Source organism: Hemicordylus capensis, chromosome 5, assembly GCF_027244095.1.
Source record: "Hemicordylus capensis ecotype Gifberg chromosome 5, rHemCap1.1.pri, whole genome shotgun sequence".
NCBI lineage: Eukaryota > Metazoa > Chordata > Lepidosauria > Squamata > Cordylidae > Hemicordylus > Hemicordylus capensis.
The window spans coordinates 125,810,806-125,826,990 of record NC_069661.1 but is presented as its reverse complement, the minus strand read 5'-3'; the positions used below and the strand labels follow the sequence as shown (position 1 = coordinate 125,826,990).

Sequence of the window (16,185 nt, the reverse complement as noted above, 5' to 3'; positions counted from 1 at the left end):
AGTGCCCCTCTACAGAGAGAGAGAGAGTATCTGGCCGAAGGTCACCCAGTGAGTGTTATGGCTGCGTAGAGAAGGATTTGAACCCAGGTAGCCACAGGTCTCATCCAGCACTCTTAACTACGCTGCCACATCGGCTCTCAGTTGTGTGGGGTATTGGCTGCAGGAGATCAAGGAGACGGAAATCCTGCCTTCTCGTGGGTTGACTAAGATTGGCTGACGTAGACTAAAATAAAAGTTAAATCTTGCTTCATCTGAGGGGCTCCTGAAAAGTCCCTTTGCCCAGGGCCCAGCAAAAGCTAAAGAAGGAGGCCCCACTCACTCCAGTTTGCCCACAGGCCCATACCCCCCGCCAGGGATGGTCCTGCCTGCCTGCTCCCGCCAACTCCAAACTAGATGGCCTACCTTGTGTCATTCCATCGGGAGAATCTTTCTAATGGCCCTAGTGACATACTGTACTGTCAAACCTCAAGGGAGACAGATACTGGAAGGAGATGTTTTTAAGTAACTGACTTTATTCAACAACAATAATACATATGTAATAATAATAATAAATAATAGAGTAATATTGATGGTCCTAGATGGCCAGATGTCCCTCCGTTTGATCCTGCAAATGAAAGAGGAGGAAAGGAATCAGTCCCTGTGGCAGGCCAGGGTTTGCTCTGCAGGCTTCCAGCCACCTACAGGGAAGAGTGACTAACACCCGTTCTCATCCAGGAAAGAACCCATTCCAGCCCCCTGCCTTTCAGGTGAGGCCTTAGGCCGAGTTCCCACATCTCCGGTGAGGGGATCAAGCTGTACCCCTTCCCATGGCCCAGGGTGGGAAATGTTCAGGTGAATGAAGGCTCCCCCATAGGAGAAGAGTCGCCCCATGTGGGAAACGGGTGAGTCTGGGAGACACCACGCCAGACCCCCTCACCCAGCCACAGGGACTCATTTCGTTCCAGCAGGGCCCCAACCATCTTGTCTCATGACCAAGGACCCTGCAGGGGTTGGTTGCACAGGAACAAGGTCTTCCCTGACCTTGCCCTTTCTCCTGTCAGTTCCTGAAGGAAAGGCATGCGATTGTGTCTTGCTTTGAGCCCTGCTCAAGGCCTATTTAGTCCAGCATCTTGTTTCCCACATGGGCCATCAGGTGCCTCTGGGGAGCCCACAGGCCAGAGGTGAAGGCATGCTCCCTCTCCTGCCACTGCTCCCCTGCAACCTCTCTGAGCTTGTCTCAGAGAATTTGGTTCTGAGTGTGGGGCCCGTGTGCTTTTTATTTCCTCACCTCATTCAGCTTGCGGAATCTCAAAAGTACTTGGAACCTTGCCTTCTCCCGAAGCCCCTTGGTGGTTGGATCGGGCCACAGGTGAGATAGCATCGTTTTCCGACCGCACCCTGGTGGAATAAAAGAGCCATTCGCCAGACAAATCAGAGTCTGATATATATATGAAATCAATCCATCATCATCATCACTGCAACCACACTTGAAGCCAAGAAGTGGAAGCAACCAGAGATCCCTCCATGTATGGAAGTGAAGAGGAAGGCAAGTTGAAGGTTCAAGATGACCCAGATCTTTCAGTGCAGAATGGGAAGATAGAGAAGCATTGGAAATGTGTGAGTGATAGAAAAGTGTCCCCAATACTGCTTGAGAAATAGGGGGCTATACTACAACCAGGTGGGCTGACATGATGTCAGTGGATGCCAAACTCCACCCCACAGAACTAGAGTGCCCAGGATTCCCTGGAATGGGAGGGTGCTTACCACAAAGTAGGGTCGGGTAGGCCTCGCTGCTGGATGGGGATGTTGCTGGCACCGGGCTAGGACGTGGTGGCAGTCTTGTCCTCTGCTGGATTCAAGAGCAGGATGCTTGCTGCCTCTGCTGGTCCTCCCCCTGATTCTTCTCTTAGGAATGGCAGCATTTCCCAAACATTACCTGCATGGCGGCCACCTCCCGCACGATCAATATTCGGTCGGGCAAGCTGACGCACCCACTGCACCATCACAAAATACCCACAATGGTGGGTATTTTGCAAGATCCTGTGGCGAGAAGGTTAACAATGGGCCAATTAGTGGCCAACTCAAACCTGCATTTCCTCTCTTGCTATCAACTTCTAAAAGAAAGTAATGCAGACCCACTTCTGAAGTCTCTGCTGCATCAGAGGAATCCTTAACGTTCTCTCCAGACTGCTGTTTTCACAGCCGAGAATCCCCCACCCTCCATCAGGACTGGCGGCACGTCCCCACTACCAGTTTGTATCAGTTGGAAAGTGCTGGAGCTGTCGTGGGGCAACCCAAAGAATCCTGGGATGGTTGTTGAGTGAAGATGTGGAGTAGCCTTGGTCCAATATCCCCATCACCCTCACAACATGACAGTTCCCAGGATTCCCCCGGAAAAGTGAAGCATGATTCAACTGGCTGGAATCTGTGGGGTAGACAAGCTTCAATAGCTAACCTTATGTATGAGTAGGCAGGTATTGGTTGGATGAGCAAAGAGAGAGAGACTTGCTCTGCACTGACGGTCCCCATAGCTGGCCTAAGGCTGAGGAGTACTTCAGCCTGAAAAGGCTTCTGCTGAGAGGGGCTATTTGGACCACCAGATGCTAGGCGGACAGTGCCAGATCTGGCAGTGACTCTCTCTGTAGCCTCCTTCTGTTGCTTTTCTTTCTGCACCCTGGAACATTTTTGTTGGAGGAGGAGGAGCAAAGATCTCTTCCAAATCACTATCCTATCCCTGACTCAGAGTTAGGAATTCCCCACAGCTCAGACCCAGAAAGCCCCACTTCACCGGAACACCTTGTGCAAGTGGAAAGGGAGCAGATCTAGTACCCCCTCCATGGCCCGAGGATGTAGCCCCCACCCCAGTTCCATCCCCTATTCCTCTTACATAGGGAACAGAAGACTTGCATAACACATACGCGGACAGGTCTCAGTCTGTGAAAGGCGGTTACCTTTGTCTGCCACCTACGGTGAGAGGAATACAGTCCTGGGGAGCAATAAGGCTTTTGAACCTACAAGAGAAAAGTTCAGCACCGATTTGGTAGCCACAGTGCCAAAAATACATTCCTCAGAGGATGGCTGATGTCCAGAGGAACAGCAGCAGAGTGCAGCTGGAAGGACACTGCACGAGGACAAAACTCTTGCGCTAGCCACCCACCCTATCTAGCCAGCAAGAAATCAAAGCTTGCCGTGGGCCTGTCAACATTGCTGGAGCAACGTCTACCCTGCTCCGATGTCCCCCTCCAGTTCTGAATCTGAATCTGAATCAGTTTATTACAGCCATAGGCCATATAGAAAACATACAAAAATTAAAACAATATTAAAAGCAAAATATACCAGCAGTAATATAGTACATAATTATCATAACAAAACAATAGCTCCTAAAAATTAGATCTTAAACAGGATCTTAATCTGATAGCGACACCTTAGTAATCTCATTATCTTGATCGTCAAGACAAAAATTCAAATAAAAGGGGTCAGCTCTTCCTGGGAATTGCTCTAATAGAGGGAATATGAGTTCTTTCCTGGTATCAGAGTACAGGGAGCAATATAGCAGCACATGTGAAACTGTTTCAGGGAGGCCTGCACCACAAGGGCATAGGCCAAAATCTGATTATCCCTTGTTAAATCTTTTTTCCAAAAGGGCTGAAGGCAACACATTCATACGGGCCCTAGTGAAAGCTATCCTAAACTTTAAAAATGTAGAGAAGCTAAATATTTAGCACCTCTATTCCCCGAAGGGGGCATGATACCAAAAAGTAGAGGAGAGCAGGTCCTATTTCCCCTAGAAACAAGATTCTGGTGCTCAATGTCATGAAGGCGTTGTATAAGTGTAACCTTCGCCTTCTCCTTCGCCTTCCCCATGAGTAAAATTTCAGAGGGAGATAGAACCATTTGCAATATTTTGTTGTTAACATATGACAGCTAATTTGTTTACTTCAATAAACAGTACAGGTATCTTCCCTGCTAAGTGGAGGATAGCAATAGTGATTCCGGTCTTCAAACGGGGTTCCCATCTTGACCCGTCTAATTACAGGCCCATTAGCCTACTTTTGGTAGTGGGGAAAGTATATGCCCTTTATTTGTTATCTAAACTTGAAACATGGATTTCTGATCAGCAGATCCTAGAGACCGAACAGGCAGGCTTCAGAGCTGGTCGCTCTACACTTGACCACTGTATGATTCTGAACCATCTTGCATGTAAATACTCTAGTGCTCCCAAGGGTAGACGTTTCGCAGCTTTTATGGATTTAAAAGCTGCTTTCGATCTAATTCCTAGGGAATTATTATGGTCTAAGCTTGGGAAATCCTCGATGGACAAAAGATTGTTGTTTTTGATTATGCAGCTCCATGTCAATTCTTCTCCCAATGGGGCACTAACTGATTCAATCCCCGCCACTCGCGGGGTCAGGCAGGGTTGTGTTCTGGCCCCTTCATTGTTCAATATTTTTATCAATGATTTAGCACAGTGTTTAGAAATGATAGATTCACACGCCCCAAAATTGGCTGACATTCGTGTGCCAGTGTTGTTGTACGCGGATGATGCGGTGTTATTGTCCCAGACCCGTTTTGGTCTTCTTAGAATGCTGGCAGCCTTTGCCCATTATTGCAATGACAACAACTTATCTATTAACTATGAGAAATCTAAGGTCCTGGTTTTCACTAAAGCTAGGAAACTTTATAAGTGGGTGGTAAATAAGGAGAATATCGAGCAGGTTTATAAATTCAAATACCTTGTTATACATTTCCCCTCCAGTTCAACTGGAGGCCCTATCCACCCCCAGCACAGTAGCTCCAGTGATTGTTGCTGGTGTCTATCTTATGTTTCTTTTTAGTTTGTGAGCCCTTTGGGGACAGGGATCCATCATATTTATTTATTCTCTATGTAAACCGCCCTGAGCCATTTTTGGAAGGGCGGTATAGAAATAAAAACCAACCAATCAATCAATCAAACTGTTGCTGTCTGGAGCGGCACTCATGCCAAGAAAACAATTGGTCAGGGTTAGGGCTTGAACTGGAGGAAGACACCCGAGCAGGGTGAAGAGCTCTTCAGAGTGGGCTCCATCTCTCTGAAGTGGCTCTCACGCTGAAACGTTTCTGCCCAAATGGCCCCCACTTGGTAAGCAGTCAAGATCACAGCTCTGAGGTCTGGATTCCTCCTGGCCCTCTGGCCTCCAGCCAATCCCCTGAGATTGCTGCAACCCCACCCTGGCCAACAATCCTGCTGGGAAGAGGATCCTCTTTGAGCATATCCCATGGCCCTTTGCTTTAACTGTGTCACTGGCCTCCCCATCAGCCACAACAGCATTTTCAAAAACAGAATGAGCAATTCAGCTCAACTGCAAATCCCTTCTGCTCTTGCATTGATGAGTGCAAACCAAGAGTATGTCGTTGTGCTGTGTCTTGACTAAACCCCACAGAAAATGGTGGTGCCCAAACTGCTTAAGGTGTCTGGAGGTCCTCCACTCTATGCTGGACAATGCCATACAAGATGCTACTCACCTCCTTCCGAGGGACTGCCCCCCATCATTATTGATCAGATTTGTAGTCTAAATCTGTGATTGATCAGATTTATAGTCTAACAAAAGCTCGGGTAAGGATCAATAACTACAATTCAGAATTGATTTCAATTTCTAGAGGTACTAAACAGGGCTGTCTTTTATCTCCTTGGTTGTTTCATCTAGCTATGGAGGCATTGGCTATTGCATTGCATACTAATAATCAAATTTGTGGGATAAAAAGAGGGGATAAGGATTATTTATTAAATTTGTTTGCGGACAATATGATCATAACTCTTGCTAACTCTGGATGTTCAGCTAAATATATTAAAGAGGAGTTACAAGGCTTTGCAAAAGTGCCAGGATTAGCAGTTAATTTCCAAAAATCTCAATTGATGTTTTTTTATACTCCCCTTATAGTCCAGAAAGACGTCTCTAATATTTTGGAAATACCGGTGGTCTATCATTCTTATCGATGCCTAGGTATCAATGTTACTAAAACTTTCAAACAATTTTTTAATCATAATTTTATTCCAGTTTGGAAAAATATATGTAAAGAAATGAAACGTTGGAGGGGAAAACATATTAATATATTAGGTCGGATTGCAGCGGTAAAAATGAGGGTTCTTAATAGTAAATTGTGGATTAAGGGGAAGGTTGTATATAGACCACGGGGAAAGGGAGGATGGGGAATTCCAAATTGAAGACTATACTACCAGGCAGCACACCTTGGACATATGATACCATTCATCCTAGAAGACTCAACTAAAGAGTGGGTCCAAATAGAGAATGCACAAGAGGCGGATGGTTTCTTATGACAAGTTCCTTTTTGTTCAAATTTTTTCCCCCAAAGATAGCCAAGATTAACCATCTATTTACTAAAGCTATGTTCCAGATATGGAAGAAAAGATATAAAGAGCTGATTTTTGACTATTTCCCCATTAACACTTTTAAAGACATATTTTGGCCCTGGTAATAAATATGTGTTGATTCAGCTGGATGTATTGAGGAAATATGAGTGATACAGATTTTGAGATTTTTTTCATGGAGAGGGGTTACTCATTAGGGAACAGATTGAGTATAAGATAGGTTATCAATTATCATGGTTATTTTGGTTTCAAATTAAATCTATTTTGAGTAATAAAGAGATAGTAAATTCAGTATCTCAGTCACTTACACATTTTGAAAAATTAATTGTGTCTTATCAGGATCAGCCAAAAGGGATCATTTCTAAAATTTAGACTCTATTGTTACCGTTAGAAACAGGGGACCCTACAAGAGCTTTGAAGGATATTTGGGAAGTCCTATAGAAGAGAGTCAATGGCAATCATTATGGAAGTCTGGGAGATTCCTATCAGCTTCCATACAGAAATTACAAGGGAAGATTTTACATCGGTGGCAATGAACTCCAGTAAAATTAGCATGTATCTCTCATAACTGTTCTGCTGAGTGTTGGAGCGGGTGTGAGCAAAAGGGAACATTTTACCACATGTGGTGGTCCTGTGAAAAGGTGATATGTTTTTGGCAAATTTTTTTTGGAGAAATAAGAATTATAATAAAACAAAACCTTGAGTGTTCTACTCAATGGCCACTACATATTTTTGTATTTTTGTAGGAAATCATGCTAGGTTAAAAAATCAAAAACTTGTAATTTTTTTTTCTTGTGGGGTTTGGAAAACATGATTGTTAAATGTTCAGTGTAATGATGTGACTGTCCTATGTTATTATGTGAAAAATGCAAATAAAATTTAAAAAGAAAAAAGGGGGGGAAAGCTCCACCTCCTGTCAGGAGGCTATACTCCAGCCGTCCGTATTGACCCTTACAAAGAAAGCTATTCTTTCCTGGTTCCTCACCCTAGACAATCCAGTTCCCATTTGGCCCCTACTCAGCATTTCACAGCACGTGTCGCTATTCTCGTCTCTCTTCTGGGCTATACCCTCCCCCTGTGGCCGCTGAAATTCTGAGCAGATACATGGTGTCCACTGCACTGAGATGCCGATGCACATCACTCAGAAGTAGAGCATCTGCTTCGCGTGCAGAAGGTCCTAGGTTCGTAGGAGCTGTCCTGCCAATAGCATCCCCAAATGCTTCTGACTGACAGCTGTACTTCTCTCCGCTCTACATCAAGTGAGCCTCTATACCCAGCCCCCCACTCTGCTCCAGCATCAGTTCGGGTCCCTGGAATCAGATGGAAAGGAGAACTAGAGCTAGAGCAACCTAGGAAGCTGCCTTCTACCAAGTCAGACCAGTGGTCCGTCTGGCTCAGTATTGCTGACACAGAATGTCTGCGGCCTCTCTCCAAGCTTCCAGACAGGAGTCTTTCCCAGCCCTACTGGGAGATGACAGGGACGGAAACTGGGAGCTCCTGCGTGCAAAGTGGAACTACTATGGCCCCCATGCTATGGGGGACATCAGCATAGAGATGACACCACACCCCAATCCCTGGCGGGCATCCAGAGGACACCACACAGCATCCTGTCCACCGCTTGGGAAATAGCCCTTGGAAGGCCACCTGAAGCCTTCTACCATGTTGCACTGGATCCCTCACAGGTCCTCTCCTCCCCTGCAGGGAATGCCAGACTTCCCTTCAACTTACCTGCCGGCAACTGGACTTGGCATCTGGGTTGGGCACTTCCATGAATGCTCCTTGGCAATGTCTCCGTACCTGAAAAGTTCAACATCTGATCAGTCACTGGAGGATCAATACTACGTGGACCGAAAACAAGTCAGTATTTCAGGGAAAGTGAGAAATGGGAGTGGGGGGAACTTACCTACAGATTTCTTGGCTTCTCATCAGTCTGCTTGTGGAACTTCAGCTCCCTCACGGGAATTGCCGGAGAGTGCCTTCGCATAGACACCCCACCCTCCCCTGCGACACGGGACAGGATCCAGAACAGTGTTCCCTCTAACAGGGATTCCCAGATGTTGTCGACTACAACTCCCAGAATCCCCAGCTGCAATGGCTTCTGCTTGGGGATTCTGGGAGTTGCCGTCAACAGCATCTGGGATTCCCTGTTAGAGGGAATACGGATCCAGACGACAGCAGTCATGACGGAGCATCACTGAAAGCAGGGAGACAGCCTAGTTACCCCTCTCTTCAGCCCTTTAGTTCCCGTCATTCATGAATGATGTGGACAGAGAGAGTTTTCTCTCCCTCTCTCAGGGGGTTCTCCCATGAAACTGACTGCCAGGAAATGTAGAACCAACCCGAGGAAGTGCTTTTTCACACAGTGCCTTATGAACTTGTGGAATTCTCTGTCCCAGGATGTGATGATGTACCCTCTTTGTACAGTGTATGGAAGCAGAAAAGTTCCCATACTTGGTGACCACATTTGTACCCATGCTCACTTTGGAAATGAATGCATGTACAGCCATTGAAACCGAAACACACTCAGTACTTCTAGGAAACCTCTATGCAACTGCACGCATACGAAACACACAATGGGGACCTCCCAATACCACATTTCCTTCCCCACCCACTGAAGCGATCATCTCCATTCCATGCAATATAATCCAAGCCACCACTGGAAAATCAAGCAGATCCCTTAAAAAGCAACATCATAATCAAGAGCGGAACTAGTTAACAGGACATGGATTGTCTGCTTTCCAAGCAGACGTCATGAACCCCGGGCCTGATGCATAGGAGTCCCAGGATGAAGGGGTCATGACCCCTGAGCTGGACAAGAGGGGCTCTTGAGGTGAAGTGGTTTTGCCGCTGAGTCTGACTATGACCCAGAGAACGTGACCAGCTTCGAGGGGCCCTCACCTCAACCACTGGAAAGGCCCACAGCTGCGGTGGACCCCCTCAACACACCCTGGCCAGTGTCCTCTGAGTCGGAGGGTGAACCCAAGGCACCCCAAACCCACCAGCAGCCCCCAAGCTAGGCCACAGCCAAGGCTTAAGAAATAGGGCACAGCCCCTTGCAGACAGCCCCGGAGCAGGTGGGATGCAGTGCCTAGTTAAGGCCTCCGCTCTTTGCTGAAACCACATCTTGTGGAGGTGTGCTACTTGGGTCCTGCTCCTGTTCTAGCTTTCTGAGCCTTTGCTTGTGTTTGGACTTCAACCCTGCCTGCTCCTAAGGGACTGATCACTGGCTCCTGACCTCCTGCTTGCTTGACTTTGCCTTGCCTGCTCCCGCCGTGTTCTTCCCCTCACACCTGATCTGCCAGGTATGAAGAGAGAAGGTCCCTGCACCGTATTGGACAGCCTCTCCATAGAGGGCTGGGAAAGACGGAAACCTTGGAGAGCTGCTGCTGCCAGTCAGAGTAGACAGAGTGAGCATTGTCCACACTGACAGGCAGCAGCACTTCAAAGGTCACATGGCCTAAGGGTTGGACTCGGCAGAAGGCTGGAGTGGGTCTGGGGACAAGGTTTGAAAACGCAACCCCACCTTTGTCTCCTTCCCCTACCCCTATATCTTGGCCACAAAAGAACTTGCAGGACATGTGTGGTCTTGTGTAGCAGGTTATCAGAGGAGACAAGGACAAGAGCCAAGGTGTTCCTTGAAAAGTGGAATGGTGATAAACACATACATGTAGCCCTTAAAAGGTTTTAAATCTGGAACTTGGATTCGGGAGTCCCCCGTTGAAAACCCCATCCAGCCATTAAACCCACTGGGTGATACTGGGCCACCCGCTTAGCTCTCAGCCCAACGTAGCTCACAGGGTGGTTGTGAAGATAACCATAACTGTATACACCACTAAAAGTACCCTCTTGCATGCAGAAACGCAGGGGACTCCATTCTGTAGCTAGGAGTAACTGCAGGTTTGTCAAGCAAAGCAGTCCAGAACAGAACACAAGGAATCACTATACAATTTGGTATTAGATACAAAAAAGAGAGGCTAAATCTGGGAGATCTAAAAACAAACCAAGGCTCAATCCAAGAAGCCTCAAGAGCAGTTTGTTGTGTCTCTTTCTTAAAAAATAAAATAAAAATAGTGTTATTTTCAAAGAGAGAGGAAAGCAATATTTTCTGACACTAGTTTAGCTATTCCAAGAAGTCATTCACAAAATCAAAAATTGTGTTCTACCTGGGTTTGGGAGCTGCCTGTGCTCCCAGTGTTTGATTGTGTGGAAGCAAGGTAGGAAGAAAAGCTGGGTAGCTTTTCCTCCTGCCTCGCTTCCACGCAATCCTTTCTACCCAGCTAGCTGAAGAAAGAGAGGCAAAAGTCAAACAGCTCCTCGCTGGGAGCGGCCTGAAAGAGGAGAGGAGAGCCTGCAGTCAAGATAGAGAAGAGGGGTGAGGCTGCTAAGCACACCTGAGCTCAGTGACCACTCCCTGACTGCCCTTTAGCTCCCACCGTCTCCCTTCATCCCCAAGCTCCACTTGGCACAATGTGACCCTTCCTACCTGCCTCCGCCTTGGTGAACCCCAAATGGTTCTGCACACATAGTGGAAGACCAACAAGATGGGCCTTTGAATGGCCAGAGCCAGTGCCTTGAGCCAGGAGGCCATCTCTGCTTCTGTACAGGAAGGCTGAAGCTGGCCATCTGTCGTCTGGAGCATCTTTTGCATTTCTCCATCTCCATGGATGCCAGAACTCTCCGCTCTGTTCTGTGGGGGGATGGGAGCCAGCCAGGCAGAGGCAGCTGGGAGGGGGGAGACACTGACTGCTGGCAGCAGAGGCTGTGGACTGGGGTGCCGGAACTGGGGTAGAAGAGGTACTCTTGGAGCCTTGGGGTCTCCTAAGCGGAGGCATCTTGGGAAAGAGAGAGTGACCACTCCAACATCTCTTATGGAGGCAGGGGGCGGGGTTTGCATTTGACACAGTTGTGGGGGCCCCATCCTGTTTCATTTTTCTGCAACCTGTCACAGTTATTAGGCACTACACATGCTTTCACTGAAATCACACAAAATAAATGCAGGGCATAGGACTGACTTTGCAGAATCCAACTTGTCTTAGCACAGAGTTGGGTTGAATTAACAGAGAGTGCCCCACCTTTGTGTAAGCCCAGAGGACTCACAGGCCTACCAGCTGCCCTCCGGGCACACCACTGCCAGCCAGGGTGGCCAGCGTCATTTCTAAGCTATGCTCCCGTGTCCTTCAGAGCAGCCCCGACACACAAGAAATGCAGGATGGTGATGATTTCCCAGGGTTAGGGACTGACCGCCATCAAGGAGGTGTCTGCTAAAAAGTGTTGATAGCTAACGATGACCCCACTAATGTCCCGATTGGTGCAATTTACTGAGGAGCTGGAAATGGAAAACCGACCCGCTCTGAAAAAAAGAGATATCCACACACTGAGCAACCACTTCCTCTATGCAGAAGCCACAGGTCGCTTTGTTCTGATTCCATTCCTCTCCTTGGACTGCTTTTCCGAAAAGAGAAGGAAAGCATGGAGGAAGTTTCCCTTCGGCACTGATTTAATAGCCCTAAATACCACTTGGCATAAGTATCTCCTCGACACATTTCGCTGAACTACAGGCCTGAGACATGAACTGTAGAAGCAGCATGCTCTGGTAGACAGTCAAGAAAAAAGGGTGTCATGAAAGCAGTCCACCACACTTTGGCCAATGGGATCTTCTGGCAGAAGTCGAGGGCAGTTTTCTTCTCAGCATTCAGGGTTGGGAGGCAGGGAGGGGCAGCAAGAGGAGTAGCCTGAGGTCATTCTAAAGGGGAGGGAAGAGAGAGGGGCCGCTCCCAATCAGGGGTCATACCTCGCGGCCTCGTGTGGGTGCAGGTTTCGCTCCCCCTTGAATGTTAAATTGCTGCTGCGTTCGCAGCGTGGACATGAGCCGTATCTCCCTGCCTTTAAGGCCGTGTGGCTCCTTCGGAGTTAAATGGCCAGTGGCCAGGAGCGGTTCTTCCCTGCGCCGGCCTGTCTCCCAACTCTTGAACAGAGCTGCAGGGCTCCGATCAGGAGCCAGACCACGTCCCCCGCATCTAACGTCCCCTGCGTTTCTGCATGCAAGAGGGTACTTTTAGTGGTTTACATAGTTATGGTTATCTTCACAACCACCCTGTGAGGTAGGTTGGCTGAGAGCTAAGCGAGTGGCCCAGAATCACCCAGTGAGTTTAATGGCTGGACGGGGTTTTCAACGGGGGACTCCTCAATCCAAGTTCCAGATTTAAAACCTTTTAAGGGCTACATGTATGTGTTTATCACCATTCCACTTTTCAAGGAAAGACTTGGCTCTTGTCCTTGTCTCCCCTATTAACCTGCTACACAAGACCACACATGTCCTGCAAGTTCTTTTGTGGCCAAGATATGGGGGTAGGGGAAGGAGACGAAGGTGGGGTTGCGTTTTCAAATCTTGTCCTCAGACCCACTTCAGCCTTCTGCTGAGTCCAAGCCTTAGGCTAGGTGACCTTTGAAGCGCTGCTGCCCATCAGTGTGGACAATGCTCATTCTGTCTACTCTGACTGGCAGCAGCAGCTCTCCAAGGTTTCCGTGAGGAGTCTTTCCCAGCCCTCTATGGGTTCAATGTCTTGACCCTCTAGCCCTCTGACTCACTAGTCGGTCCTCCACTGTCTTTGAGATAAGAGACAGTGCAAAGTCCTTCACTTCCAACAATAATAACATAGAACAGTCACATAATAAGACAGTACATTTAACAATCATGTTTTCCAAACCTCACAAGAAAATCCAAAATCAAATCTAGTACTGTTAATATAATAAATATAATCTGCCCAAATACAATGAAACTGTGAAACTCTCACAGCCTGCATTAATCGGATCTTCTGAGTGATCTTTTCTAAAAGCGCAATTGACCATACTTTGTTATACCATTGCTCAATTGTTAATTGATCCACATATTTCCATTTTTGAACCATTTGTGTTTTCGCTGCGAGAATTTAAAAAAAATTACAAGTTCCTTATTTTTTTAAATTAGCATGATTTCCTACAAAAATATGTAATAGCCCCAATTCCGGAGAACACTCAACGTTTTGTTTTATTATAATTCTTATTTCTCCAATATTTTTCTGCCAAAAACATATCACCTTTTCACAGGACCACCACATGTGGTAAAATGTTTGCTTTTGCTCACACCCCTCCAACACTGAGCAGAATAGTTATAAGAGATACATGCTAATTTTACTGGAGTTCGCGGCCACCGATGTAAACTCTTCCCTTGTAATTCTTGTATGGAAGCTGATAGGAATCTCCCAGACTTCCATAATGATTGCCATTGACTCTCTTCTATAGGACTTCCCAAATATCCTTCAAAGCTCTTGGAGGGTCCCCTGTTTCTAACGGTAACAATAGAGTCTAAATTTTAGAAATGATCCCTTTGGGCTGATCCTGATAAGACAAAATTGATTTTTCAAAATGTGTAAGTGATTGAGATACTGAATTTACTATCTCTTTATTACTCAAAATAGATTTAATTTGAAACCAAAATAACCATGATAATTGATAACCTATCATAAACTCAATCTCTTCCCTATTGAATAACCCCTTCCCAGTAAAAAAAAAATCTCAAAATCTATATCACCCATATTTCCTCAATACATCCAGCTGAATCAACACATATTTATTACCAGGGCCAAAATATGTCTTTAAAAGTGTTAATGGGAAAATAGTCCCCATCAGCTCCTTATATCTTTTCTTCCATATCTGGAACATAGCTTTAGTAAATAGATGGTTAATCTTGGCTAACTTGGGGGGGGGGGACTTTGAACAAAAAGGAACTCATCATAAGAAATCATCTGCCTCTTGTGCATTCTCTATTTGGACCCACTCTTTAGTTGAGTCTTCTAGGATGAATGGTACCATATGTCCAAGGTGTGCTGCCTGGTAGTATAGTCCTCAGTTTGGACTCCCCATCCTCCCTTTCTATATACAACCTTCCTATTAATCCACAATTTACTACCAAGAACCCTCATTTTTACCACTGCAATGCAACCTAATATATTAATATGTCCGTCCCCCCCACCAACGTTTCATCTCTTTAGATGATTTTTTACAAACTGGAATAAAATTGTGATTAAATAATTGATTGAAATTTTTAGTAACATTGATATCTAGGCATCGATAAGAATGATAGACCACCAGTATTCCCAAAATATTAGATACCTCTTTCTGGACTATAAGGGGAGTATGAGAAAACATCAATTGAGATTTTTGGAAATTAACTGTTAATCCTGGCACTTTCGCAAAGCCTTGTAACTCCTCTTTAATATATTTAGCTGAACATCCAGAGTTAGCAAGAGTTAGGATCATATTGTCCGCAAACAAATTTAATAAATAATCCTTATCCCCTCTTTTTATCCCACAAATTTGATTATTAGTATGCAATGCAATAGCCAATGCCTCCATAGCTAGATGAAACAACCATGGAGATTCGTGCAGTTTCATAGAGGTTTCCTGGAAGTACTGAGTGTGTTTCGTTTTCAATGGCTGTACATGCATTCATTTCCAAAGTGAGCACGGGTACAAATGTCCTAACCAAATATGTGAACTATTCTGCTTGCATACACTGTACAAAGACAGTACATGCAGTGATCAGGGTTCCTGATATCTGAGGATCTGCATATCTGCACGAACAGGGTTGGCCCTCCCCTTCTTGCCGACAGTCCCATTAAGACCTTGTTACACCACTAAAGGTTCTCTTCCTTGTGTTCTTGACCTCACAACACTCCTGCAATAGCCTTATCCTCCTTCAGTTTGTCTAAGCCCCTCTCAGATCCATTCAGGCTTGTGTCCGTCATCACATCCTGGGACAGAGAATTCCACAAGTTCATAAGGCACTGTGTAAAAAAGCCCTTCCTCAGGTTGGATCTACATTTCCTGGCAGTCAGTTTCATGGGAGAACCCCCTGAGAGAGGGAGAGAAAACTCTCTCTGTCCACTCTTTCCACATCATTCATGAATGACGGGAACTAGAGGGCTGAAGATTGGGGTAACTAGGCCGTCTCCCTGCTTTCAGTGATGCTACCTCATGACGGCTGTCGTCTGGATCCGTATTCCCTCTAACAGGGAATCCCAGATGCTGTTGACGACAAGTCACAGAATCCCCAAGCAGAAGCCATTGTGTTGTGGTCCAGGCCTGATTTATATACTAAATATGCTCATTAGCTAGCATACAAAATTAGGCCTGTCTCATAGTGTCACCAAGTGACCAAGTTCTTTTATATAGTGACCATGTAGGATCTGGGCACAAGGAAGAAAGGAGATCAAAGCAATCCTAAATGATTCAATGGGCTTTATTGAGTATAAAAGAATAACAACATCAATCTAGCTGAGCAGAAAGCAGAACATTCTATCAATATTACTAACAGTATTTCAACCCTTAACCAGCAACAATATTCACCCAGTGTTCCTAACTAACATGTGTGTGTATTAAATCTTCCTAGAGCCTAATACAATTCAGATATAGACGGAAAAGGGGGGGGGGAGGTAAGGAAGGCTGAGGGCTGGCATGGTTTGGGGAGATCAGGAATCAGTAGAGGGAAAGCGGGGGCGGGGGGAAGGAGAAGGAGGGGAAAGGATGGAGGGATCCAAGGCTTGTAGAGGCAGCATATTACTAGGATCAGAGGCTTGAGAACGGTGGATCTTTCAGCGGAAGGAGCGAGGCTTTAGCTGGGAACAGCAACCTGGGAGCGGTGGTCTGGCTTCTGGTGGTCAAGCAGACAGTTTGCTCAGAGCAAGGCAGAGAGTAAAGGTCCCATGGCTGGGGAAGTCTAGACTTCTCACTGCGCAGTGGAAGTCACAGACAGCTCCTGTCCATGGACAGAGTTCCTGCTTGTTGCCCCGCGGCTTAGC

General features: G+C 46.3%; 1 protein-coding gene across 8 annotated transcripts in view; it reads right to left on the bottom strand.

Annotated features, from left to right (window-relative positions):
• Window positions 1-1,772: 1,772 nt before the first annotated feature.
• The window catches only part of LOC128326888 (uncharacterized), a 36,439-nt gene continuing 22,026 nt past the window's right edge, over window positions 1,773-16,185 (bottom strand). For 6 of the 8 annotated variants that reach the window (XM_053254728.1, XM_053254733.1, XM_053254726.1 and 3 more), the window contains 3 exons: window positions 8,075-8,143; window positions 2,931-2,990; window positions 1,775-2,019 (listed from right to left, as the gene is read on the bottom strand). In XM_053254728.1, coding sequence (XP_053110703.1) covers window positions 1,800-2,019; window positions 2,931-2,990; window positions 8,075-8,143 — 349 coding nt within the window. In that variant the 3' untranslated portion in view covers window positions 1,775-1,799. Of the gene's footprint in view, window positions 2,020-2,930; window positions 2,991-8,074; window positions 8,144-16,185 lie in introns of all 8 variants that reach the window. The other 2 variants (XM_053254734.1, XM_053254735.1) reach the window with 1 other exon arrangement.